This window comes from Strix uralensis, chromosome 29 (assembly GCF_047716275.1).
Source record: "Strix uralensis isolate ZFMK-TIS-50842 chromosome 29, bStrUra1, whole genome shotgun sequence".
Lineage (NCBI taxonomy): Eukaryota > Metazoa > Chordata > Aves > Strigiformes > Strigidae > Strix > Strix uralensis.
In genome coordinates this window covers 6,424,264-6,450,639 of record NC_134000.1, presented here as the reverse complement: position 1 = coordinate 6,450,639, position 26,376 = coordinate 6,424,264, and the positions used below count along the sequence as shown (strand labels likewise).

The window sequence follows — 26,376 nt, the reverse complement described above, 5'->3', positions numbered from 1 at the left end:
GGTATTTAACTGAAAAATATTTTCAACACAAGATCTACTAACTGCCCCAATGCAAAGCATCAATTTATTACTGAGCTGAGTTGCCTACATACTGTGTTGAGTCTGTTCTGTGCATTAGGAATGAGTCTAAAATGCTCAGCTCGTCAATGAAGTCCCCTTACTCTGCCAAAATGGATGAAAGAATAAAATAAGAGGTTTTTTTCATTTCTTTCTTGAAACCTAGCACTGTTTATTTTTTTTCTCCACTACAATGAGACTGGTCTTAACATGCTTTCAAAACAAATAGAATTATCACTGTTTCCTAGTTGAGGAAACAAGTACAGAGGTAACACAATTTGCACAAGTCATTCAGCCAGTGACAGAAACAAAACCAAAAAGTGGATCTCCCAACTCTGCAGTTGGCTGCACGACCTTGCTAAAAAGTCCCAAAGGTGTGTGGTTATTTTTATTTATTTCAACCTGGCTGGATCAAAAGTAGTTTTTATTCAATGGCATAAAATGATTTTGCAGTGAAGGTCAGAACAGCAGATGTGTTATCGCTAAACAGCAGCTAATAATCTGCTAAAAAATAAAGCAAGCTGTTATTTCTCAAGTGTACCTGGAAGCTGTGCCTAGTGCTGTGATCCATGCCTGGAAAATCCCAGCAAGGAATGAAAATGGGCTTTTCCTTGTTATCACAAAGTAGAGCAGAGGCAGGAAGATCCCTCCATGGATGACAAGACCCACAATCACAGTGACCATGTACATGCCAAGTTGTCTAGCAACTACTTCTAAGTCCTTGATTGCAATGATTTTTCCACAGATGAGGCAAGCAATGCCCAAAGGGGAATACCTGGAGAAAGAGAACAAGCATAGACAGAACTAGTTTTTGCAGCATAGTCATAAAAATTGTGCTCAACAGAGTATAGACTGGAGAAAGAGTAGGGGCCTCTCAGGCTCAACACGGAGATGCAGATCAGGAATTGATGGAAATTCAATGGGTAGTTTTCACATCTTTTTAAAAAATAATGGCCATCTCCAGCAAAATCCCCATCTACTTCATTTCATTCCATCCCATCGAGCAGAATATACATTTCGTGAATACTCTTTGATCCTGGAAAAAATCGTACAAGAATACTACAGGCTTGGATGATTATGAAGGGTGGTCTAGTATTTGTTCTTAATACGTGAATTTTACAGTCCATTGCTCCTCTGGTTTCAGGGAGTTGCATTATTTGCTTCAGTTAAACTATTTGTTGAAGTTAAATGCTTTTACCTTGAAGGCTGCAAATGTTTCCATTATGCGCTTTCAACAATTTGGAGAAATGCTTTTTGTTTATGGATTTAATGAAGAATTAAGTGCTTTCTTACTTAGGGGAGGGTTTTTGTCACCTCAGTCATGTGGTTTCTTGATGGCATAAATGGAACTTTTAAACACGCTGCTAATGGTAGCACAGTTCAGTAATAAAAAAAATGGAAATGAATGGATATTATTTTAAAAATGTAATAATCAGCTATAGTGAAAACTGCCTGGAAGTGCATGGATAGGAGACAACATTTATACCTGCACTGGTAAAGGTTACTTTATTATATCATGTTAAGTGACATTCACTTTCTCTATCTGCTTTATAAAACTTAATGGGAGAAAGTAATGTGTGTAACGTGGAGAAACAGTAAACAAAATGCCTCTCTGAAAATAAATGGTAATGTGTATTTTCAAAAGTGATTAGTGATTTGGATGCTTAATTAAAGCCAATACAAGGGAAACTGACTTTCAGAATAAAAAAGTGCTTCATGTTTTCTGTAAGAAACATCTCATGGTCTCTCAAGCAATGTGCCCAAAACCTGGAAAGCCCTCAGTCACTTGAAATGCAAGGCCAGCTGTGTATCATAAGAAGCCATGTTTCAATGAACTTGAAGAAACATATTTCTTATAAAGAATTACACGGCGTCAGAGCCAGGTGTCTGATTTGTTTCATGTTTGTGTAGCAATGCCATGTTCCTGAGAGTCTGGAGGTGCCACGGGAGTTACAGCTCTCTGTGCAGAGAAATCAGAAACCAAACAAAACGTAACTCTGCATAAAGAAGTGCATTTGTCTTTGTGAACACATTAAAACACCTGCTTGTGGCCACAACAATTCTTTAAAAATTCTAGACAGAAATGAATAAGTGGAATTCCCAACATCAATCTCCTTTGTCATGAAAAGAGAAATAAAAAGCACATCAGTAAAAAATAAATATTTACAGTGAATTTGTTGAAACTTGAATGATTTCCTGCCATTGCAACACTTGACTACTACAGAAAATTTATACTGTAGGCAAGGTATTATGTCTTGGGTGTACCAGCTGGTGCTAAGTGAAATAAGAGTAAATTCTAGCTCTTGGAGTGTTATGAGAATATAGTCACCGTCTCTCTGTAGAGTCAAGAGCAGCAGGTTATAGTAACTATTGAAAGTAGTAGGGCTTGGGAACAACAACTGAGTTTTTATGCAGGAAGATCATCTACAGGAAAGCTGAAGCACAACAGGAATGCAAAGTCATTGCTTCAAGTTCTTTCCTTTGTTCTACACCTTTCCACATCGCTGTTGCTATCTGCATCACTCTTGCATAACAGTCTCCCTTTGAAACACTGATGATGCTGAAGACTTGCACTTCAGGCACCCTGCTCCCTTTTCTATACGCTGTGTCCATCTAGAGCCTCGGAAGAGGCCCACTGCAGCCTTGTAACTCAGGAAATCACTTCCAGGGACACCAGGGAATCACAGGGACCAATGAGCCACGACACATGTGTTGTATTGGAGTGGCTAGTTCTGCTTTCAAAGACCCAGGAGATACGAAACAATGCCGAAGTAGTGCAACGCCAAACGTAGCAATGCGTTTTTATGTTCTGAAAAACTGGTTTTGTGTGATATGGCCACGCTTGGCACTGCATACCAATAGCTCTGGGGAAGCCCTCAGAGGAAACATCTCCAAAAAAGAGAGAGAATCCCCTTCCAGAAATGTAAACTAGGGCTCAGTCTTAAATGGGTAAAGTCACTCCCTTGAAGGCAAGACAGGCCCCATTGTTACAAAGGGGTACACTTCAAAACCAGGATGGATACCTCTCAGTGACCCCGCTGCGGAGAGGTTGTAAGACAACTGCTGCAGAAACTATGGGTGGAGGGACTACACATCACTGAAAACCACTGGAATTTTATTTGGTGGTCAAGTATTTTTACTACAGAAGACAGTGAATAACGTGTGTTTCCAGGCATCTTTGTAATTATACCTCCTAACTAATACCCTGGGAATATCCCAGGAGCTACGTCCCAGGAAGATTTGGATGTTTCGATGTTCTTATGTGGGGCATTCTTGTTTGCTTAGGTGTCCTTCTACGTAATGGACTTCCATAACCAATGTGGCATTTGAAGGCCTTTGCTGGTACCTGCATGTCTTGGATTTCAATAAACAAAGAACAGAATACCTTCAGAAGTATTTCAGATTGGGGCCTGAATAATCCTCACCGAACAGAAAAAAGAAATAATGCTGTTGTGGTTCCAACATACCTCTCGAGGCTTTAAAAAATGAACTACTTAATGACATTGTTTACTAACAAACTGTGGTCACTATATGCTATATGAGGGGTTTATGAGGTTTTTTTAAATCTTGTTTTGTTCTAGAAATTAGAACTTCAAACTTACCACATGATCATAGTTACTAACTTCATTACAATCTCATTCAGGATGTTGAAGAAATCCACCATCATCTTGGCCTGTTCTCCCATTTTCCCCATAGCAATGCCAAAAGCAATAAAGAATCCTATCAGACCTATTGGGAAAAAATTGCAAGACAAAAAAAAAAGCAAATAAACCCATGGTTTTTAGGAAGTTTTCACACCTAGTCAATGTCTTGATACTACCTGCTAATCCAGTTTTCAGAACCATAGTATATTACACATCTTTTGGGACTTTTTAACTCACTCTCAACTTTCATGATCATATTCGTAACACCTTTTATTCTTCAATATTTTAATAAATTCCAATTTCACAGCCCAACTATGTTGTTTTGTTTTTTCCCCAAATTGATCCGATCATCAAAAAAATATCTATGCCATAATCTTCTCAGTGCCATGCAACTGTTAGAAACCTCATAGCCCCTGGCAAATGGGAGAGGCAACACAGCACCATATCATGGCTCTTCTTTGTTGCTAAAACAGTCACTAGAGACCAAAAGCATTCTTCTCGATCTTTACAAAAGTCCCTTGACAGATTCAACCTACAGACTAGTCAGTCCTGGAGTACAGGGAAAGGCAAAACCAGCCCCAGAACATAACTTTTGCAGGCCGAGAGTACTCCAGTTGAAGAAGGTTGAGGTGGGAGGAGAATGTGGGTATTGCACTTTAAGCTAAACCAGGGAACTCCCATTAAACAGATTAACTTCACTGAAACCAGTTATCAGTGGATACATAATCATAGAATTCAATATGAGTAACATTTGGCTCCTAAATTTAAATGCTAAGGTGTAAAAATCTGGAGTACTGGACTATCAGGGTGAAAAACCGAGTGCCTCTGTCATGTATTACTTTGGAGCTGTGTCTCCAATGCTCACCTTTACCATCCAGCAATTTTCAGCGTCCAGAGTGGGATTATAACTGACACTGATCGATGGTTTGAATCTTCAGCCACCCTTTGAGGCTGAACCTTCAGTCATGCTATGAGTTCAGTATTTAACAAATATGTAAACTCATCTGGGAAATTCCTAAGGAAAAACCCACCAGGACACATTCAAGAGAAGGGAATTTCAGCTACCAGTACTCTGGGAAAAGACAGGCTGTCCCATATCCCCACAGTGGGTTTAGCAATCAGACTTTTCTCTGTTTTTTTTTTTTTTTAAATTCAGTCTCCTGGATATAAAGCCATTCTTTAGCACCAAGCTATCTTTGTTGAGTCACTTGAATAGGGAAGTGAAGTGTATGTCTGTGTGCTGCAGAGCATAGAGAAATGATGAAAAGCTTTTCAGTCAAAGACCAAGTAACTTCCTGGAACTCAGGCTCTGCATCAGAAAATGCTAGTAGGTGGTTTTGTTTGTTAATTCCAAAAGAGCTGCTACATTAGTCATAAGAGTCAAGTTCGTTCATATCTGCGGGAATTTGCCTGGCTTGTACAGTTTATGCAAGCTGGATGGCAATGCCCCAGCATTTTTACTTCATTCAAAACCAAACCACACCACACCAAAAAACTCTGCAACATTTGAGAGTCATTGGTCAAAATACTACACAAATCCCCCATTTCCTTTCTGTAGGAATTGTATTCAACCTTCTAGCTCTCTTCCTATCCATGACAGAGCTTGCACAAACCAAGTCCAGCACTAGATGTAATGCATCTCTCACATCAGAAATACTGCTTCATTTTCATGCATAAGCAGGGCTCCGGGAGAGAAAAAGGCAGTTGAGGGTAACAGCATGAGCAATGAGCTGCTGCCTCACACAGGGTGCAAAATGCCAATTTGCAGCTTTGAAAGAAAGTGGCTCCTCTGCCCACAGACATTGAATGGAAGGAGGAGGCATGGAGGCAGGCAGAATGCAGATCATCTCTGATCAGCTTGCTGATGCTATCTCCCCCACATCTAAGCAAAGCAGCCCCTGCCAACCAACTCACCAGCACCTGGAGAAGCTCTGCAGGCACAGCAGCCACAGCAGCTGTACGCACCCCGTAAGGGGCCATTTCCCCCTTAAAAAGTGATGGCTTAGTGGTGAGATAAAGCAGTAGTTTAGGTACTGCCACATACTGTCCCGCTTTGAGGAGGACGCCTACAAACACAGGTGTCAGCCTCAGCCCTGTGGACATGCTGCCACTGAGCATGTGTATCTTCAAGTGTAGGCGTGCCAATGAGGCTACAAATTGAGGGCTAATTTGTGACTGACTTCACCCACCACCAGAAAGTAAGAAGGTGAAGGAGGAGCACTCCTCTCTGGGCTGACAAAATGGTGAGTCTAAGCACAGAGGAGAAAATAGAAGAGGTCTGGCAGCTCTTTGCTCCCCCACGCCCCCGCCCCAGTCTAAACAGGTGCTTCAGGAAGGGGTGGGAGATCGTCAAAGCCTTTGTACCACCCCCACTTGCTGGCTTGTCCAGACAAGATGGCACAACGACAGTTGTTCCTAATTTGCAGCTGGTAAAGGTCAGCAGCCAAGATGAAAGAAGGAGGCAGCTGTGACTCAGAGATGTGTCAAACCTCTCTGGGATTTTTCTTGGGTGGTGCGGTTCATACCTCACCTCTCACTTCAGACTCTGCCTCAAGCCAAATCCTAGTTCAGCGTGCCTGAGACACCTTTGGGAAACAACTGAGCTCAGATTCATCAGGGGGTGGGTAAAGCACTGGCTCTTGAAGCTCTTCCCCATACTGTTTTGCCAATATGCATTAGTATTAGTCTAGGTAGGCTGCTTCTAGGATGAAAGGATATTTTGGGTACCTCCTCCATGCTCCCCCACGGTACTCCAGTCAATACCTGCAAAGCTGCCAATCCAGAATAATTCACTTGTTTGTTTCTGTGATACAGTCATATTTCTAGTCAGACCATCAGATTTTCAGCTCAGAGACCAATGGGCAGCCAGTAGGTTATAACATTTGATGATTATTTGGGGAGACCAAACCTGCACTGAAGAGCAGATCAGACAACACTGACTACCCAGTCACAGCCAAAAGCTGTGTCATACATATGATGTAGATATTTGACCGGCAAAAAGTTCTCCTACCCAGGACATTCATGCCATCCTTAAATTCAAGTCCCTTCTTAATGATCAGCTGGGCTTCTGGTGGTGCTTTGCGCGCCGTCTCATTCATCATAGCAAAAGCAGAGTCGGTGACGTTAGGTGGTTCTTCAATGGGTGGTGGCACCAGCACCTTCTTGGTGACAGTTTGGATCTGAAGGCATTAAAAAGGGAGGATGAGAATGGAAACAGACTGAATGTAATCCATATGGGAGATCAGGAAATAATAATAAAAAGAGTCTTCACTTTAAATTCCAAGGAACTATATTTTTAAACAATTAGACATGCATTCCACAACCTCTTACCCCCGCTTCCAAAAATAAGTTGTTTTTTTTTTTTTTTAATAGTTCCAAGTGTCACAAAGTCCTGGGAGTCTTCCTCATGACTCTAGTGTGAAAAGTATGGCAAATACTTGTTCCTTACACTGCAATGTAACATTTTAGCCCCTTTGTCCAAATGGTTCACAAATGGTGCTTCACAGACTGTGTTACATGCTGATACCATTTATTTAGCACCAAAAGGCAGGCACCATCACAGCAGCAACTCTGCAGTAAGGATTGTTATGCAGGATAGTCTGCCCAGCTCAAGTTATTATAGTCTGATGGTTAACTTGAATTAAAAACTTAGAACATTTCCCACACTTCACTTTGTGATTGCGAGAGCTCAAAACGGAATACACACAGTCCCCTGAGCTCTCTAATTAAAATACTGTGAGTGACAGATAACAGAAAAATTATCAAAGTTGCCAGATACCTATTAAATCAAATCTGACCACCTCAAAAAAGAAGACATCAGCATCTGAATGGATCTGGACCCCTCCTGGCAGGGTCAAGGGAAAACTGGGAAGGAATGGTAGGGGGCGAAATGTGCTTGAGTTTACAGCTAGGAAAAAAGGGAGGAGGGAGTGGAAAAAGAGATCTCTGACTTGCAGCTTTTAGAAGGGACGTTTTCCTCCCACTTCACACTTTGAGCTTTTCCTGCCTCTTCATGGCTCTGGGACAGGCAAAATCATTAGGAAGCTATGACCAGTTTGCCACCTGCTCCCTACTTTCCTTGCTCCTAAAAACATGTTTGAGCAAGGCATCAGAAACGGTGCATTAGGCTTTCAAAGAACATTTGCACCTCCTTCCTGTTGAGATGGACATTGTAGTACCTGCTGTCCAAATCTAGAGAGGGAGATGCAGACAGAAAACCTACATAGATTTGTATGAGAAACTCTTCAGTTGTTGTGAAACAACCCAACATTCCTGCACGTTTACATTTTCTTCGGAGATAAAATTTATCTGAGGGATGTTGTCAACACAACAGTTTTGATGTGAGGTATCCAGAATGTAAGAACAGAGTCACAGAAATTAAGCTTAAAACATTAGACTACACGCTCACCAAGTCCACTAGTCACTTAAGTCAAAGGCCTCAGTCCTTCTTTGCACAAGGGTACAGCCACTAAAAATGTTGAGCCTAACATGAAGTTCAGTTTCTGCCAACGTCTGAGGCCAGAAAACCATTTAAATTTCACAGTCATATTTATAGATGATAGTCCCATTCTCTTTCATGGCACATAGGTTTTTAAGTCACTTCTGGAATATCAGTTTTCACTATAAATTCAGACTTTCTTGTGGACTATATAAAAATTCAAGAGACACTGAAATCCCATGATGGTTCAGAGTTCAGTTTGCAAATGAACTGTCTAAAAATCACAAGCGAATCCCTTCCTTGCTTTCTGCCTGGTTGCAAGGGAAACACTGAATGGTCATGGAGAGGGTCCACATAAATGTAGGAAGAGAAAATATATGCTAACACCACTAAAAACAAGTAGTTTTCCTCCTAAATAAAGAAAAAGACAAGTAAAGCCTGACTCCTTACTGAGAAGCTAAGGGCTGAGAGAAGGCACAAGTTCCGTTTGGAAGGGAGCGTGACTTTGCAAATGAAAGGTGACTTTATGGCAGGGGCTTTCACTGGCAGTTAGTTTGGAATCTGATAAAATTAAACACTGGAAAGCCAAAGAGCTCAGTAGCTTTTCTGACTAATTTTAAAAAACAATCAATGGAATTGGTGACCTAAGCACTGATATTACTCACACTGAAAAAGCAATACTGAGGTCCCAAGAAAACTGACACGGGTAGCTTAATTCTTCTTTCTCCCACTTTTTGTCCCTTCGTTGAGATATTTGACCATTTTCAACTGACCTGAAATTTAATTCTCCTCTTTTCCACAGTTCAAATGAGGGAAAGGAAGAAAAATCCATAAGCACCTTACTCTCTCCTCACTCAATTTTGCAAAAATACATTTCACATGACATGTGATGTTAAGCCACCCACTGTTTGACCACATGACTGACATTCCCATGATGACTTGGAAATACTGAGAATGTTCTCTCTTTAAATCCCCAAGGACTATGTGTTTTTATGTGGAAGTCCATGGAAGAAGTTCAGTAATTCAAGCCCTTTTGACAGCTTAGGTTGCCCTCCATTCTTCCACCCGCTATGGCCGCTTCTCCCCTCCCCCTCTTCTCTTCACTTTATTCTTTAGCCATAACCACAGCTCCAGCTATCATGTCATTTCACATGGGAACACTTAAGAACAGGTTTGGCAACAAACCTTGTTCCATCCAAAAAAAAAAAGTCTGCATGAATGCCAAATAATTTAGTTGTAGGAAAAAGCAGCTTACACACAAGTAATGTGCTTAAGCAGAAATTAGGAAGCATGCATTTTTCATTTTTTTTCCCCTTGAAGTGAAGCTGGTTTGATGAAGCGTTGGTGAAATGCTTTTAGACAAAATTATCTACCTACAGAGCAAGTGACACATGATGCAAGCATCCTTCATTCCCAGCATGCTCTAAACCTGGCCTGATGGAGCCACCTGTAGGTGGGTCAGCTGCTTGACGGTACTATCTCCACCTAGTCTGAACTCTAATACAGCAACAGAAGTTATGAGAGGTTGGGTTTTGTGGTACATTTCCACTGGCAACCAGCCGGAGTGAAGACTATCCATATACTACAAACAGGGCATTGCAGAACCATCAGCTCTGTAACTAACAACCAAGATCAAATTCAACCTGGGTGAAAGGTCCCATAACTCATCAGCTGTTCAGCCCCAAGCCACCATTCGTGACTGTATATATTGTACAAAAAGTGAGGAAAAAAATATAGGTTTACTAAAAATCATCTCCTTTTGAAAAATCTATTAATTTAAATAACTACAACATAAACCAAAGCAGCTATAAATAATGTTCTTTCATTTACCTGCTCAGAACTTAAGACCTGTATTTCACTTCGCATCATCATTTCTGTCATTTGCCTAAACAATGACATTAACTCTACAGACATCCCTGGCAAGTAAAAGATGTAAAAAATATTACCAAGGAGTAGAAGGATTTACCTGCTGAAAGCATGCTTGGACTAGATTTTCAGGGAACAGGTTTCGGATCAGATCCAAGAAAGCATCCAGACTAGATACTTCATCGTTCTTCTTCCCTTGACCAAGCTGTTTCCTGAGTTTCGGATTCCCTGGATGGATGGCTAAAACCAAAATCACGCCCAGCACAGCAGCAATAATAGTGGTGGACATGTAGTAGACCATGGCTCTTGTACCCAATCGGCCACTTGCTTTAGCGTCTAAACCAGACAGTCCTGCAGGTGTTTTATTTTAAGAAACAAACAAATACATTGAGACTCAATATCCAATTCAATAATAATCAAATAAAATCCTTTATAATTTGCAAAGTTTAATGACTGCCTACAAGTGTCTACTTTTGTCCCTGTGAAATTCTCACCACTACATAGATTACTGAAGCTTCTCCCTCCAGTTCTTACGTGAACAGTGTCTGCTGCTACTAATTTAAAGAGAAGCATTTCAGAGTCCATCTAATCGCAGAGGAGGCATTGAAAAATAGAGAAGATATCACACCACCCTTTTGCCCGTGATTGCTGCAAACTGGTCATGACACGTGGCTGACACCACAGGCTAGGCTAGGCTCACTAGTGTCATGCCATCTTATTTGCAAGGTCCAACCCAGGAATCAGGTGAAACAGCGTATTAAGAAATTTTTGATGTTCAGGAAGGCAGTATGCGTGCATGGGCTTGAAAATAAATCCACTGGAGCACCTACGTATTAAAGCCAATTAAGTTAATCAGAAATTAACTCTGAAATACACAACTGCAAAATCCCTGAAAGGATCACACTATTCTTCCTACATCACAAAAAGCAAACCAGGTGATACCTGTAGCAAGCATCTTCAAGTATTTATGGCTAATAGAACTTACCTGTGATTAAACTGGAGATAATTAAAGGGAGGATCAGCATTTTTAGCATCCTCATAAGTATATCTCCTGGGAAGGCTATTAACATGACGATGTCAGGGTCAATAGGTGTTGCTAGACGAAGAAGACCCCCACACAGTGCACCCAGGATGACACCTGGAAGAAGAATAAAGGAGAGCAGGTAGTAACATAAATATCCCTGAATGCGCATTGATTACCCAGAACAGCCTAGAAGAAAAATGCAGCTAATTTTTAGTACACAAGGCAGCCAGTTTTTGATAGAGACAGATTTTGGAATCAGCCTTCTGATTAATATGAGGATGTAACACACTTACCATGTATCTCATGATTAAAGAGAAGTGGTCCTGATGTAGAGTCTTCTGCCAGCTGAGCTTACACCTAATGTACTATTCTGCTGCTCCAAATACATATTTGCTGCAAACCATAATGTTATTGAGGTTTACTAATACTGTGTAGGCCTTGCAGTACAAGGAGGGATAGTCAAATATAATCAATAGAATCACAGAATCATAGAATGGTTTGGGTTGGAAGGGACCTTAAAGATCATCCAGTCCCACCCCCCTGCCATGGGCAGGGACACTTTCCACTAGCCCAGGTTGCCCAAAGCCCCGTCCAACCTGGCCTTGAACCCTTCCAGGGAGGGGGCAGCTACAGCTTCTCTGGGCAACCTGTGCCAGGGCCTCACCACCCTCACACGGAAGAATTTCTTCCTAATATCTTATCTAAATCTATCCTCTGTCAGTTTAAAACTGTTACCCCTTGTCCTAGCCCTACATTCCCTGATAAAAAGTCCCTCCCTGGCTGCCCTAAGGTCTCCCCAGAGCCTTCTCTTCTTCAGCTGAACCCCCCCAACTCTCTCAGCCTGTCCTCACAGGGGGGTGCTCCAGCCCCCCGAGCATCTTCATGGCCTCCTCTGGCCCCGCTCAAGCAGGTCCATGTCCTTCTGATGTTGGTGCCCCCAGAGCTGGACCCAGCACTGCAGGGGGGTCTCACAGAGCGGAGCAGAGGGGGAGAATCCCCCCCTCACCCTGCTGCCCACACTGCTCTGGATGCAGCCCAGCACACGGGTGGCTTTCTGGGCTGCGAGCGCACATTGCTGGCTCACAGTCACTTTTCCATCCCCTAATGCCCCCAAGTCCTTCTCCTCGGGGCTGCTCTCCATCCACTCCTCACCCAGCCTGTGTCTGTGCTTGGGATTGCCCCGACCCATGGGCAGGACCTTGCACTTGGCCTTGTTGAACTCCATGAGGTTCACACAGTCCCACCTCTCCAGCCTGTCCAGGTCCCTCTGGATGGCACATCCCTTCCCTCCAGTGTGTCGACTGCACGACTCACCTTGGTGTCATATAATCATAAAATCATGTTCACATAATCATTCTACAGCTGGCAAAATTGAGGCACTGAGATGTGAAGTGATATATATATATATATAAGGCCATACAGAACTGACAGAAGAGCCAGGGTTCAGACCCAGCATAAGAATGGTACCACTTGAAAACAAGGTCAGCAAGAGCAGCTCTTTTACAGCCTAAGACAACCCCTGCAGGAAAGCTAGAATAGTCTTGTGAAGAAAACAGATTCAAGTTTCATTCGGGGGGTTTTGGAAGGGAGTGTCTGGTCTGGAACACTGCACATACCATTGAAGAAAACTTGGTTCGTCATACTCGTTTATTACTCCCTCCCGTTGATGTTCTGCATCCTTCTCTTCTCTTTGTGCTAACGTTCACGAATCACAAACAATCCCTTCATCACTTAGATTTGTACATTGATAACACCTAAACCCCTCTCTCCAGATTGAGGCTGTTAAAGCATAGTCTATCAAAAAAAAGATCATGTTTACTTTCATAACATGGTCTTTGTGAATGGATATTTTATGTTTACATCCAGGATGCCTTTGTTTTCCTGATCCCAAGCCCAAGCCTCCAGTGTAGTAAAACTTGACAGCAAAGCCTGATTTGCAGCAACTATGACTCTCTGAAGTATCAGTTTGATACAATGGAAAATATATGTGTATTTAAAATTTTTTCTGGAACCGCATCAAGAAACTTCTAAAGATGATTCAAAGCAAATACTGTCTAAACACTATAGAAGTATGGGGTTTGAAGGCTGAAAAATATGGATGTGAAATGTGCAGCTCAAGACCAGCTGCAGCTGGTCTTTCAAACAATAACAAAATAGAGTATGTCTGTGAATTTGCTGCATTTGTCTGTTAGGCTTGCAGTGAAAAAGAAACAGGCAAAGAGCCAGTGAACCACAATAAAATGTCAAACTGTTCCATATTTGGAAGCTGCTAAAGCCAGAGGCAATGTTCAGGATGAGATCACGGAGCACTGGCTTACAGCTACAGAGAGGGGGACAAACCTTAAAAGCAGTGGAGAATGAACTGAGAGATAAAAGACGAAGGCAAGGAAAGTTTTAAGAGTTTTTGCATTTTTTCAAATAGCTGGCAGAAAAAAGGAGTAGTGCATTTAGATCTACGGAATGGCATGGGTCTGACAGGCCTTGGGACTGAGATTACACTCCGTTCAAAACCAGATACAGAATGTCACCTGGCTGGTGGGGATTTGCCCCCTGTTGCGTCAGTAATACCCTGCCCACCTGACCTAAAGCGACAATGCCTATGGGCATCCCATTCACCCTCTGGCTGGCCCAGCTGATGACCACAGACAGGACCGACCTGAGCAAAGACACAGAGAAGGTCCAGAGCAGCAGATGCAGCTTACCGAGCACAGTCAGAGTCAGCAGCAGGTTCCTGTGGAGCGACTGGCAGAACTGCACACATACGTTCCTGGATCTGTGCTCCACTGGACTTAAGTGACTTTCATGCATCCGCACTTCTACTTGCTTAGGCATATTGTTGGCACTAGAATAAAAAATGAAAATCAAGTAAAAGTTATAGCACAAGGTGCCAAAGTGAGAGGAAAGTCTGGATTACTTCCATCATATATATAAATGGGGAATCTGATGCATATTCCATCGCTTCCCACATTTCACACACACCGTATATATGCTGCTCTGAAGAAGTCTCTGAAATGGCAATGGTTTGTCCTTCTAAAGGTGCAGCCTTTAAGGTAATTTTTACAGTTACCTCTCAAATGGTGGAGTTGTAAACAGAATTAATTCACTGGACACATCATCCCAATGGTTTCATGGACTAAACTATTGGTCTTGATCTGGAAAATTCAGTTTCCCCAAAGATCATCCCTGTCTACTTCAGTAGGAGAGATGGCTGAAGAACAAAGCTTCTATTAGCAGGAAAATGGAGATTTCAATACCTTATTTAATTCCAATTCAGGAAAAGAGTTTAAAAATGAGGATTTATTTGCAAAATAAAGCATTCCAGAATATTTTTGCTTAATCTTCCCAAAACGTCTCATTTCAACATTAATATTTTATTGTAATGTAATAAGAATGTTGGGGTCAGAAGAATCTTTTTCAACTTGGTTCTAATGAGACTTGAACAACTGCCTCTGAAAATTAGGCAGAAAACTACGCATTCCCCAAGAAAACCTTTGGTTTCACTGAATTGGCAGTGCTTAGAGGAAAAAGTTTTTTGACTAACTCTGGTTTATATTTGAGTAAGTGATATGCACATGAGTGCAGGACTTCGAAAGCCATGCCTCTAACGTTCTCAACTCCTGAGAAGTCATTAGCAATAGAATCTCTTTTTATATACACAATACTAAAATGTACTTGAAAAAAATACTAAAAATACTACTACAAATAAAACATAGTTTCCCTAAAAGTTAAGGCTGTCTACTTAAATATGAGGAATGGGTAAAGAGCAAATTTTTTATTATCAAGAAAAGATATATTTTGAGATCTGGTCTTATGCCAGATTAGGACAAGATTTTAGAACAAGGAAACCAAATCTTCCTCTACAACAGCAGACTGAGGTCTACAGACCTGAAACAGATCTGAAAAGATATATAAAGTTTCAATGTTCTCAGTATTAAACTACTTCCAGGGAATCAAAACATTTTTTTATTATACATAATATAGTTTCTTGTCTTCATAAAGTTTCTCACAGAAAGTTACAGTTAGACCTGCAATAAGAATTCAGTCATTTTGATGCAAATAGTTCCATGATTTTCCCTTTCAAAGTGAAACAGCATTTCTTTCCAATATAGTTGGTTGTTAAAAAAGTAGCACCAGCAGAAAATGCATTAGAGAACAATCTTTTTTTTTTAAGTGGAAAAAACCCCCCAAGTCTTGTAAATTTTATTCCGTACCTTTTTAAATATTTTACAATGATGGTTGCAAGGAAATGTACTGCTGGTGGTGGAATAACAAACAAGAATATCAGTGCACATTCTGAGAGCTTAAATGTGAAGCATGCCTACTTCTTGAAGACTTATGAATGCAAGTATGAGAGATACGTAAGGATTAACCACGGGATAATGTGCATAGCAGTTATTTGAGGAATTATGAGAAAGATGAGACAGTGACTGCAGTTCTCATGCACATGGGTCACAGAGCCATGAAATCACTGGTGGAAGTGTGCCACAAAGTCAAGGAACTTGGGATCCAAACTTTGCAGCTGGAGATTACATCTAATTTTACTTGCACTCTGAACACGAATGTATAACTTGTTTAGACCTATTATTCACTACAGGTTGATTATATATTCCTCTGAAAATCTGAAATATGGACAGCTGAAAGTAATTCAGAAGAAGACCTTGGAGGCTCTTCCATTAGCAAATAATTAGGTGAACTGGAATCACAGAATCATCCAGGTTGGAAAAGACCTTGAAGATCCTCCAGTCCAACCATGAACCTCACACTGACAGTTCCCAACTCCACCAGATCCCTCAGCGCTGGGTCAACCCGACTCTTCAACCCCTCCAGGGATGGGGACTCCACCCCTGCCCTGGGCAGCCCATTCCAACGCCCAACAACCCCTTCTGCAAAGAAATCCTTCCTAAGAGCCAGTCTGACCCTGCCCTGGCACAACTTGAGGCCATTCCCTCTTGTCCTATCACTTGTTCCTTGGTTCAAGAGACTCATCCCCCCTCTCTGCACCCTCCTTTCAGGGAGTTGTAGAGGGCCATGAGGTCTCCCCTCAGCCTCCTCTTCTCCACACTAAACCCCCCCAGTTCCCTCAGCCGCTCCCCATCAGACCTGTGCTCCAGACCCTGCACCAGCTCCGTTGCCCTTCTCTGGACACGCTCGAGTCATTCAATGGCCTTTTTGGAGTGAGGGGCCCAAAACTGAACCCACTCATCGAGGGGCGGCCTCACCAGTGCCAAGCACAGGGGTCAGATCCCTTCCCTGTCTCTGCTGGACAGTAAACAGAAGCACTTGGTGATGTTATATGTCTTTCTAGGGTTTTGCTTTGGGCTAGGTTTAGTCTAGCTTCCTGGACTCTTTCCCACCTGATGCCATGCCTATTATCTTCATACCGTCCAATGGAAAGCCACCTCACAAATATCTGCTTCCTCAGCTGTGGGCCTTTTCTCTAATTCACAGACAACGGAAGCATGTCATTCCCCTGACACCACTGCTGAAATAAGTCCTCCCACGCAGAAGCACGCCTCTTGTCCTGTTCTTGTATTCAAGCCTTATTTCTATTCCCATCCATTTCTAAGTGACAGCATGTTGTTTGCTGGCCAGATCCCCCTTCCACTCCCAGTCTGGTAAGCATACGAAGGTTCATAAAGGGAGGGGATGGTGGATCTACTCCCACAGCTGCAGTGACTACTTCAGGGTTATACCCCCAGTGAACCGAAGCCAGCCCTGCTTGAGGTGGTCAAACAACACAGAGTTTTTACATGATAGCAACCATCTTCTTCAAAAGTTCAGCCATGTAGAATGTAGATATCCAAATACCCTCTCAGAGAAGGAAATAAGGACATTCCTAAATTTCCAGGAACTTAATACCATATTGTGTGCTTCCCTCGAGTGCAAAATATGGGTTTTACACTCTCCAGCTCCTGAAGATTGTAAGTGAACCCTCAGCATGGACTGAAATTCTGATTGGCATGGGTTTTTTAAATAAAAAGAACCAGTACTAAAATACGATAACCATGCAGATCAGTAACAAAAAGTGTTGAAGGATGAATATCATCACATGAAAAATAGTACCACAAAGGATAATAATCGAAGCATTTGCACTGTTAGCACTGCTCTTAGCAATGAGATTTTTACCACCAGACCAAAGACAAAGTATTGTTCCAGGCTTTTGAATACGTTGTGGGGGAGAGAGAAGGGGAAACAATAATGAAATAAAAAACTTCTGTGAAGGATAAGAGAAGCTTCTTGTGTAGCACATGACAAAATCAGTATTTTGCACCAGAAATTTTCTATCCAGTTACTAGATGATGAAAAATCTCTTTGACCTCTGACTCAAGAAAATGAACTTATGGACTGAGTCAGAAAAATCATAGAATGGTTTAGGTTGGAAGGGACCTTAAAAATCATTCAGTTCCAAACCCCCTGCCATGGGCAGGGACACCTTCCGCTAGCCCAAGTTGCCCAAAGCCCCGTCCAACCTGGCCTTGAACCCTTCCAGGGAGGGGGCAGCCACAGCTTCTCTGGGCAACCTGTGCCAGGGCCTCACCACCCTCACAGGGGAGAATTTCTTCCTGATAGCTAACCTAAATCTACCCTCTTCCAGTTTAAAACCATTACCCCTCATCCTACCCCTACACCCCTGATCAAGAGTCCCTCCCCCCTTTCCTGTAGCCCCTTTAAGCACTGGGAGGCCACTCTAAGGTCTCCCCAGAGCCTTCTCTTCTCCAGCTGAACCCCCCCAACTCTCTCAGCCTGTCCTCACAGGGGGGTGCTCCAGCCCCCCGAGCATCTTCGTGGCCTCCTCTGGCCCCGCTCAAGCAGGTCCATGTCCTTCTGATGTTGGTGCCCCCAGAGCTGGACCCAGCACTGCAGGGGGGTCTCACGAGAGCAGAGCAGAGGGGGAGAATCCCCCCCCTCGCCTTGCTGGCCACACTGCTCTGGATGCAGCCCAGCACACGGGTGGCTTTGTGGGCTGCGAGTGCACATTGCTGGCTCACAGTCACTTTTCCACCCACTGCTACCCTCAAGTCCTCCTCCTTGGGGCTGCTCTCCATCCACTCCTCACCCAGCCTGTGTTTGTGTTTGGGTTTGCCCCGACCCATGTGCAGGACCTTGCCCTTGGCCTTGTTGAACTCCATGAGGTTTGCGCAGGCCCATCTCTCCAGCCTGTCCAGGTCCCTCTGGATGGCACATCCCATCCCTCAGGTGTGTCAACCACACCACACAGTTTGGGGTCGTCAGCAAACTTGCTGAGGGTGCCTCGATCCCACTGTCCATGTCACCAAGAAAGATACTAAATAGCACTGGTCCCAGCCTCGACCCCTGATGAATGCTACTTGTCACTGATCTCAAGTTGAACATCGAGCTGTTGACCAGAAGTCTTTGAGTGTGACCAAGCCAATTTCTTATCCAGCAAGCGGTCCATCCATCAAATCCATGTCTCTCCAATTTAGAGACAAGGATGTTATGTGGGACAGTGACAAATGCTTTGCACAAATCCAGGTAGATGATGTCAGTTGCTCTTCCCTTATCAAACACCGTCGTAGAAGGTCACCAAATTCACCAGGCACGATTTGCACTTAGTGAAGCCATGTTGGCTGTTAACAATCACCTGCCTGTTTTCCATGTGCTCTAGCATAGTTTCCAGGAGGATCCGCTCTGTGATATCGCTGGGCACAGAGATGACACTGAATGGCCTGTAGCTCCCTGGGTCCTCTTTATTTCCCTTTTTAAAAATAGGGGTTATGTTACCCCTTTTTCAGTCAGCAGAAACTTCACTGGACTGCCACAGCTTCTCAAATACAATGGACAGTGGCTTAGTCACTTCATCCACCAGCTCCCTCAGGAGCCACAGATGTATCTCATTAGGTCCACTGGACTTGTGCACCTTCTGGTTCCTTAGACGGTCTTGAACCTGATCTTCTCCTACAGCGGGCAGTTCTTCATTCTCCCAGCCCCTGCCTTTGCCTTCTGCATCTTGGGCAGTGTGGCTGGAGCCCTTGCCAGTGAAGACTGAGGCAAAAAAGTCATTAAGTACCTTGGCCTTTTTCATATCCCAGGTGGCCAAGTTTCCCTTTTCCTTCCAGAGAGGGCCGACATTTTCCCTAGTCTTCCTTTTATCACTGATGTAGCTCTAAAAGTTTTTTTTGTTGCCCTTGATGTCCCTGGCCAGATATAATTCTATCAGGGCTTTGGCCTTCCTAACCTGATCCCTGGTTGCTCCAACAGTTTCTCTCTATTCCTCCCAGGCTACCTCTCCTTGCTTCCATCCTCTGTAGGCTTCCTTCTTGTGTTTGAGCTCATCCAGGATCTCCCTGTTCATCCATGCAGGCCCCCTGGCACTCCTACCTGACTTTGTTGGGATGCATCACTCCTGAGCTTGGAGGAGGTGATCCTTGAATATCAACCAGCTTTCTTGGACCCCCCTTCCCTCCAGGGCTTTATCCCATGCTACTTGGCCAAGCAGATCCCTGAAGAGGCCAGAGTCTGCTCTCCTGAAGTCCAGGGTAGTGAGCTTGCTGCACCCCCTCCTCACTGCCCTAAAGATCTTGAACTCCACCATTTCATGGTCACTGCAGCCAAGGCTGTCATTCAGCTTCACACTCCCCCCCAGCCCTTCCTTGTTGGCGAGAACAAGGTCCAGCACAGCACCTCTCTTCATTGGCTCCTCTATCACTTGGAGAAGAAAGCTATCATCAATGCACTCCAGGAACCTTCTGGATTGCTTATGCCCTGCTGTGTTGTCCCTCCAACAGATATCGCGGTGGTTGAAGTCCCCCATGAGGACCAGGGCTTGTGAACGTGAGGCTGCTCCTGCCTGTCTATAGAGGGCCTCATCTGCTCAATCCTCCTGGTTGGGTGGCCTGCAGCAGACCCCCACTATAATGTCACCCGTCCCTGCCCTCTTTAATCCCAACCCATAAGCTCTCTTTTGGCGCCTCACCCATTCCCAAGCAGAGCTCCACGCACTCCAGCTGGTCGTTGACATAGAGGGTGACCCCCACTCCTCATCTTCCCTGCCTGTCCTCCCTAAAGAACCTGTATTCATCCATTCCTTGTGCTGGTTTTGTGCCTCTACTTGCATCCTGTAAACGATGTTTAGCTCCAGAAGAATGCAGAACTTTTTGCACCTGAAACCTGCAGTCACATAATGACATAATTGCAAGAAGTTCCTATTAAAATCAATGGAAGATGCACAGATGTAAGTTAGGGCAGAATCTGGGCCCTTATGGACCAGATCCCCCTGGATCTGTCCTACTCCTCTGCTGTCTGTCACTGACATCAGTGCATGCTCACAGGCACAGCTTTCTCCATACCATGAGGCCATAGTGCCATGTTAAATCATGCAGGGAAGGGGCTTAAATATGTATAAGGCTTTCTTGTGCTTCAGATTTTCTTACTGAAGGAACAAATTAATGCATGAGAGTGGAGCTTGACTGTGCCCCAACTCATGGGCAGTGCTGGGACTCATACAAAGCCAGAAGTGTACCAACAACATGAGTCCCTCCCATGCAACTGAACACCACTAAGATAATCTCTATGTTAATGGCACCTCTGTACATAGGTATCACAAAACAGTGCAGAATGCATTTTAGCAGCTGTGATCTTTCAAACATGCAAATGCTTACCTTGGTTAAATAAACCATTGTTCCACTGCACTGAGCTTCTACAGCTATTCAAACAAACGAAGCGTTCTGAATGCTCGTCTGAAACCCATCAGGCCAAAATCTCTTTTAGGCTAACTTCACTGAAGCCAGAACATGATAACATAAATTAATTCTGCTCATTATTTTCATATGTCAGAGTGACAAGCAGCCAAACAGCTAAGTTCCAAAATAGGCCCCCAGGGAACTGCAAGAACTGAGACCTTCAAAGAAGGTGATATTTTCTGCCAACTACAGGCGCTTGAAAACATTAACAGGATTTATAAAAAAACGAACCAAATACTGGAAAATATGTAGTCACATGAAACAGCACATCACATGAAACTGCACATACCAAGAGCCAGACATACGTAGTGGCTTTTGAACGATTATGATCTGCTGCCTAACTCAGTGTCACCTGTTCTTCTCCCTTTTGAGGCAGCGCTTATCCCCAGAGGAGAGGAACTCCTTTGAGCCCTGGAGATTTGATTTTTATCCACCTTAGGAGAATACACAAGTGTCTCAAAGTGAACACAATCTGTATTTTCACTGACTTCAAACACACTCTACTATGCCAAGGCAACATGTAAGTGTATTAATAGAAATGAATATCGGAATTAAACTGCAATTTTACTGCTTTTGAAGCAAAGAAACAATCTCTTCCCTGAATAGTCAGGAAATTAGCTGCTTACTCTTTCCACTGTCCCTCATCCCCACAAGTATGTACAAGGTACAAGAAAAAAAATCTGTCCATAAGCATTTGATTTTAGATTATCTGAATATTTACAGTTAGTTTAGCATATGAGATATACAGTGCTATATGAGATAATCACTTTATCTGCAGTTTCTAAACTGTAGTCTGTTTCTCTTGCTGGGTGCTACGCATAATGGGGTCAAAATGCAGGAAAACGATTTATTAAAACAGCAGGGTCCCTGGGATTTTTTGTTCCTATTTCCTCTAAGCATTTTTCTTAGGTTTTATTTTACCTCCCTCTGGGAAAGTCTGCTGTTCTATTTCTTTACAACTGCTTCTTTCTTATATTCCCCCTGAAGCTTCGAGGCCTAAAAGGCTGGAAAAAGTGTTTTCTTCTTTTCCTTGGTTACCAAATAGAACTCCTTTCCTCATAAAAGTTAAGGGTTAACAATTTACACAGTGCTTGAGTGACAGTGTCCTTTTATTTTCAGTCAGTTATAGGGAAAGAATTCTGCATCTCCCAAACACCCAGCTTAGCATAAACCTAGAGTAGAGACTAGAGGGATAAAATAATCTTTCATCTAAATGAAAAATATAGGCAAAGATCATAACCGGGCTAGTGAAAACAGATGCTGTGGATGGGGTAAATTAGCAGAGACTGTGTTTAATCTGTGTAAAGTATTTCAGCTGTGTCAATTAATCAAGCAGGTAATTCTCAGTATAAAAGTCTGCTTTGGTTAGCACTGCCTTAGAGATTAATTTGGGGTTTTTTTTGGGGGGGGGGGGGGGGTGGTAATAATAAGCTGTTTAGAGGAGAGGTTCTTGTTAATATAGTAAAGGGCTATTTTAGAGTAGGATGACAGAATGAGGTTGTCCTCATATTTTGGGGGACCTGACAAAATAGCTCTTGGAGGTTTATTAAGGGTTATTTAGTAGAGAGTCATCAGGTTTTCAGCAAACTGTTTAGGAAGGACTTAGGGAAATAACATTTTCTTGCTGGAATACCATGAATAAAGCACCAGTTTATGTTTTGCAGCAATTACTTCAATCTAGGTTGCAAGAGTTGTTATTCTTGAGAAAACCTTAGATGGACTAGCTTAAGTTTTAGTTCAGGGTCTAAGAGCATCTCTTGAGCTAGATGTGTGCTGTCAAACCAAGCACTGCTCTCTTCTGAAGCAATGAGGAAACACCAGGCATAAATCTCAGTACTTGTTCAGTTGTTCCTAAGAGCCTGCTTGGGGGGTGGGGGGGGTGTAGAAACTTGAACTAGCTTTCTTGACCTCAGAATAAAAAGTGAACAAGCTGCAAATGTTTTCTTGCCAACCACCTAATATTGAGACAGGTGGTTCAAATGTAGTCACAGCTGAAAAGTCATGGCAAAAATGGTATAGTGAAGTTTGGGGCATAGGTATCTTGGTGAATTCTCACCAACAGAGCTTGTCCTAGCAATCAGTGGAACTGCATGGCAGTGAATGAGAGCTCAATCTGCCCTGAAGGGCATCTGTCAGCAGCAAGGCTTGGATCAGCCTCGTATCTCTTCCACTTTCCCTGCAGAGACAGTGTTACACCCATGATGGAGCATCACCTGCTGTGTTCACCACCAGGAGAGGGAAGGTGGATCTGCTCCAGCCCTCACGATCGGCTTACTCCTATCCCGTACGTAGGAAAAGGTCTACTCTGGTTGCTGGATGAAAGACGAGTGACTAAAAAAACTTACAGAACATCACCAGGACAAGAGGGATTTCACTAGGTGGGTGTGAGGAGTCCAGACAGTCTGCACCAGCTCTTGTGAAATTAGGGCTCAAGCATCAGCCTGCCAAGGAACTTCTGGTTTGAGCTGAAATAGAGTTGTCTGCTGCTTAAATTATATCAATAAAACACCTGTTGAGCTGCTTTTGGGAGACAGTCTGACAATACTGTGCCATGGTATGTGCTGTAGTGTGGGGCTTTATTTTCTTAGATTATTTTTCAAACCACAGCAGAGCTGGTAAAGCTCCTCATATACAGCCACAGTGTGATAATATGAAAACAGCCAGAATACTTTTATTGTGCAAAGTATACATTAACTTTGGCATCACTCCTGCTATGTGATGTCCAGTTGCTAAACGTTGTATTTTACATCAATAAAATATTCTGGTCAGCTCTCAGTCTCCTCACAAAAATAAAAAAAAATGCCAAAACACACACACAAAACCACTAAAACCAAGAGTAACATAAGCTTTAGTCTGCATTAACAAGGGGTTTATTTTAAGCCTCTTGCTGCCACTAAGCCCTTCTATTGAATTTTAACTGCATTATGTAGGTTTTTCTTGTTATTTGTAAGACATTAATGAATTCTGAGTGGAGATTTACCATGGAGCCTGATTTGGCTTAGGGACTGGTATTACAAGCAACACCCTGAAGCATGACTTGCCTTTTTGCAGTGGGAGAACTTTTCTCCCTGGATCATTTTACAACGATGTTGTTTCCTCTGAGATAGCATTGAGTATACATTCTGTGAGTTTAACATAATCATATGAGTGAGTTTAATCATAATCATATCAGGACAACCAGGTGATCAGTCAGCCTGGGTTTATGAAAGGCAGGTCCTGCTTGACTAACCCAATCTCCTTCTATGACAAGGTGACCCGCTTACTGGATGAGAGAAAGGCTGTGGATGTTGTTTACATGGGCTTTTGTAAACCCTTTGGCACCGTTTCCCACAGCATTCTCCTGGAGAAACTGGCTGCTCATGGCTTGGACAGGTGTACTCTTTGCTGGGTGAAAACTGGCTGGATGGCTGGGCCCAAAGAGTTGTGGTTGTCCAGTGTGACCAGTTGGCGGCCGGTCACGAGTGGTGATCCCCAGGGCTTGGTTTTGGGGCCAGTTCTGTTTAATATCTTTATCGGTGATCTGGATGGGGGGATCGAGTGCACCCTCAGTAAGTTTGCAAGCGACACCAAGTTGGGCAGGAGAGTTGATCTGCTCGAGGGTAGGGAGGCTCTGCAGAGGGATCTGGACAGGCTGGAGCGATGGGCCAAGGCCAATTGTATGAGACTCAACAAGGCTCAGTGCCGGATCCTGCACTTGGGTCACAACAACCCCATGCAACAGCACAGGCTTGGGGACGAGTGGCCGGAAATCTGCCTGGTGGGAAAGGACCTGGGGGTGTTTGTTGACAGCCGCCTGAACAGGAGCCAGCAGTGTGCCCAAGTGGCCAAGAAGGCCAATGGCATCCTGGCTTGTATCAGCAATAGTGTGGCCAGCAGGGACAGGGAAGGGATCTGACCCCTGGACTCAGCACTGGTGAGGCTGCACCTCGATGACTGGGTGCAGTTTTAGGCCCCTCACTACAAGAAAGACATTGAGGTGCTAGAACATGTCCAGAGAAGAGCAACGAAGCTGGTGAAGGGTCTAGAGAACAAGTCCTGTGAGGAGCGGCTGAGGGAACTGGGGTTGTTGAGTCTGAACAAAGGGAGGCTGAGGGGAGACCTTATCTCTCGCTACAACTGCCTGAAAGGAGGCTGTAGCAAGGTGGGCGTCAGTCTCTTCTCCCAAGTAACAAGCGATAGGACAAGAGGAAATAGCCTCAGGTTGCACAAGGGGAGGTTTAGATTAGATATTAGGAAAAATTTCTTCACAGAAAGGGTTGTCAAGCATTGGAACAGGCTGCCCAGGGAAGGGGTTGAGTCCCCATCCCTGGAGGTATTTAAAAGACGTGTGGACATGGTGCTTAGGGACATGGCTTAGTGGTGGACTTGGCAGTGCTAGGTTAACGGTCAGACTTGATGATCTTAAGGGTCTTTTCCAACCTAAATGATTCTATGATGCTATGATTCTGTATCTGAATAGCTGACCAGCAGCATCCTTACTGAACCTGCAGGGAAGAGTAGTCTACATGAACCCACTCCTATCTCCACATTGGTTAGCAGTTACATTATCTTTTTAAAAATATTGTCATATGAGGTCATTTAGGAAAACAACTCTTCATGATCTGAGTTTGCAATCTTTGAACTTAGGCTCCATTTGTTTGTGTTTTTAAAACCCCATTAGAATTGGCAGGAGGTTTCTACTCACTAGATGCTTCCTTTAGCAGTTCCTCCAGCTTCTGAATCTGGCTCAGGAAGCTTAATTGGAGAAAGGGTAGTCTGGAGACCATGTCAAAGCAGGAGCAAAGGAGAATGAAGTATAATGTGACATGATTTTTTTACAAGTACATGGTCCTTTTTTACATATCTGTCCAGGTCTTTCCACAAATACTTATCACCATGGAGCAGACACGACTTTTTTTTCCCCCCCCCTAGGGTTTCTTTATATCTGATTGACGAATGTATTGATTTATGTATTAACTGGGCTGCAGCAACACATCTGAACAATAAGAGAATCTGATGGATCTGCTGGGCAGGAATGAATTGTTTTCTACTCAGAATCACACATCCTGTGTATATCCACATACATGGCTTTGAATAGTCTCTTTAGACAGAGTGCAGAGTGTGGATAAGGCCTCTTCCTGTGCAAAATTTTTCCTATTAACTTGAAACTTAGAATTTATATAGCATTTTATGGCACATTACATGGAAAAGAAAATGAGTTCCTATGGCAGAGGTTGTCAACTAAAGTTCACTTTTCAGGAATCCTGCACCATAAACCATGTGAAGCCAACAGATCACATTGAACCACAATGGTTCTGTTAGAATAAAATAATCGTATTTTACAAACAGGTATGTAACTGCATACTTAGAAATGCTTTGGGAGTGTCGGGTAGGCAGGGGAGAAAGCAGTCAGGATAACACCTACATGTCTGAAAGGAAGAGAGATGGCAATTGCTGCAGTGGTGGGTCTGACGGTAGGCAGCCACGGGAAGCTTTACAGGTATCCTTCCACCAGGCAGCCACGAACCTGCTGGCTGCAGGACCCCCCAAAGCAGTGCCTCTGGGTGTCTCTCACCTAGTCATACGAAAACCTGATTTGAACACCTCACAGAGAGCGTGTGTCAGAGTGTCTGTGTGTGGGCATGTTAGCGAGTTAACTAACTTTCT

General features: G+C 43.4%; 1 protein-coding gene across 4 annotated transcripts in view; it reads right to left on the bottom strand.

The window, feature by feature from the left end:
- The window catches only part of SLC1A2 (solute carrier family 1 member 2), a 106,923-nt gene that overhangs the window by 25,018 nt on the left and 55,529 nt on the right, over positions 1–26,376 (bottom strand). For all 4 annotated transcript variants that reach the window (XM_074852496.1, XM_074852495.1, XM_074852494.1 and 1 more), the window contains exons 2-7: positions 13,732–13,871; positions 10,991–11,143; positions 10,106–10,356; positions 6,712–6,880; positions 3,660–3,786; positions 599–832 (exon numbers count right to left, since the gene is read on the bottom strand). In XM_074852496.1, the coding sequence (XP_074708597.1) occupies positions 599–832; positions 3,660–3,786; positions 6,712–6,880; positions 10,106–10,356; positions 10,991–11,143; positions 13,732–13,861 (1,064 nt within the window). In that variant the 5' untranslated portion in view covers positions 13,862–13,871. The remainder of the gene's footprint in view (positions 1–598; positions 833–3,659; positions 3,787–6,711; positions 6,881–10,105; positions 10,357–10,990; positions 11,144–13,731; positions 13,872–26,376) is intronic.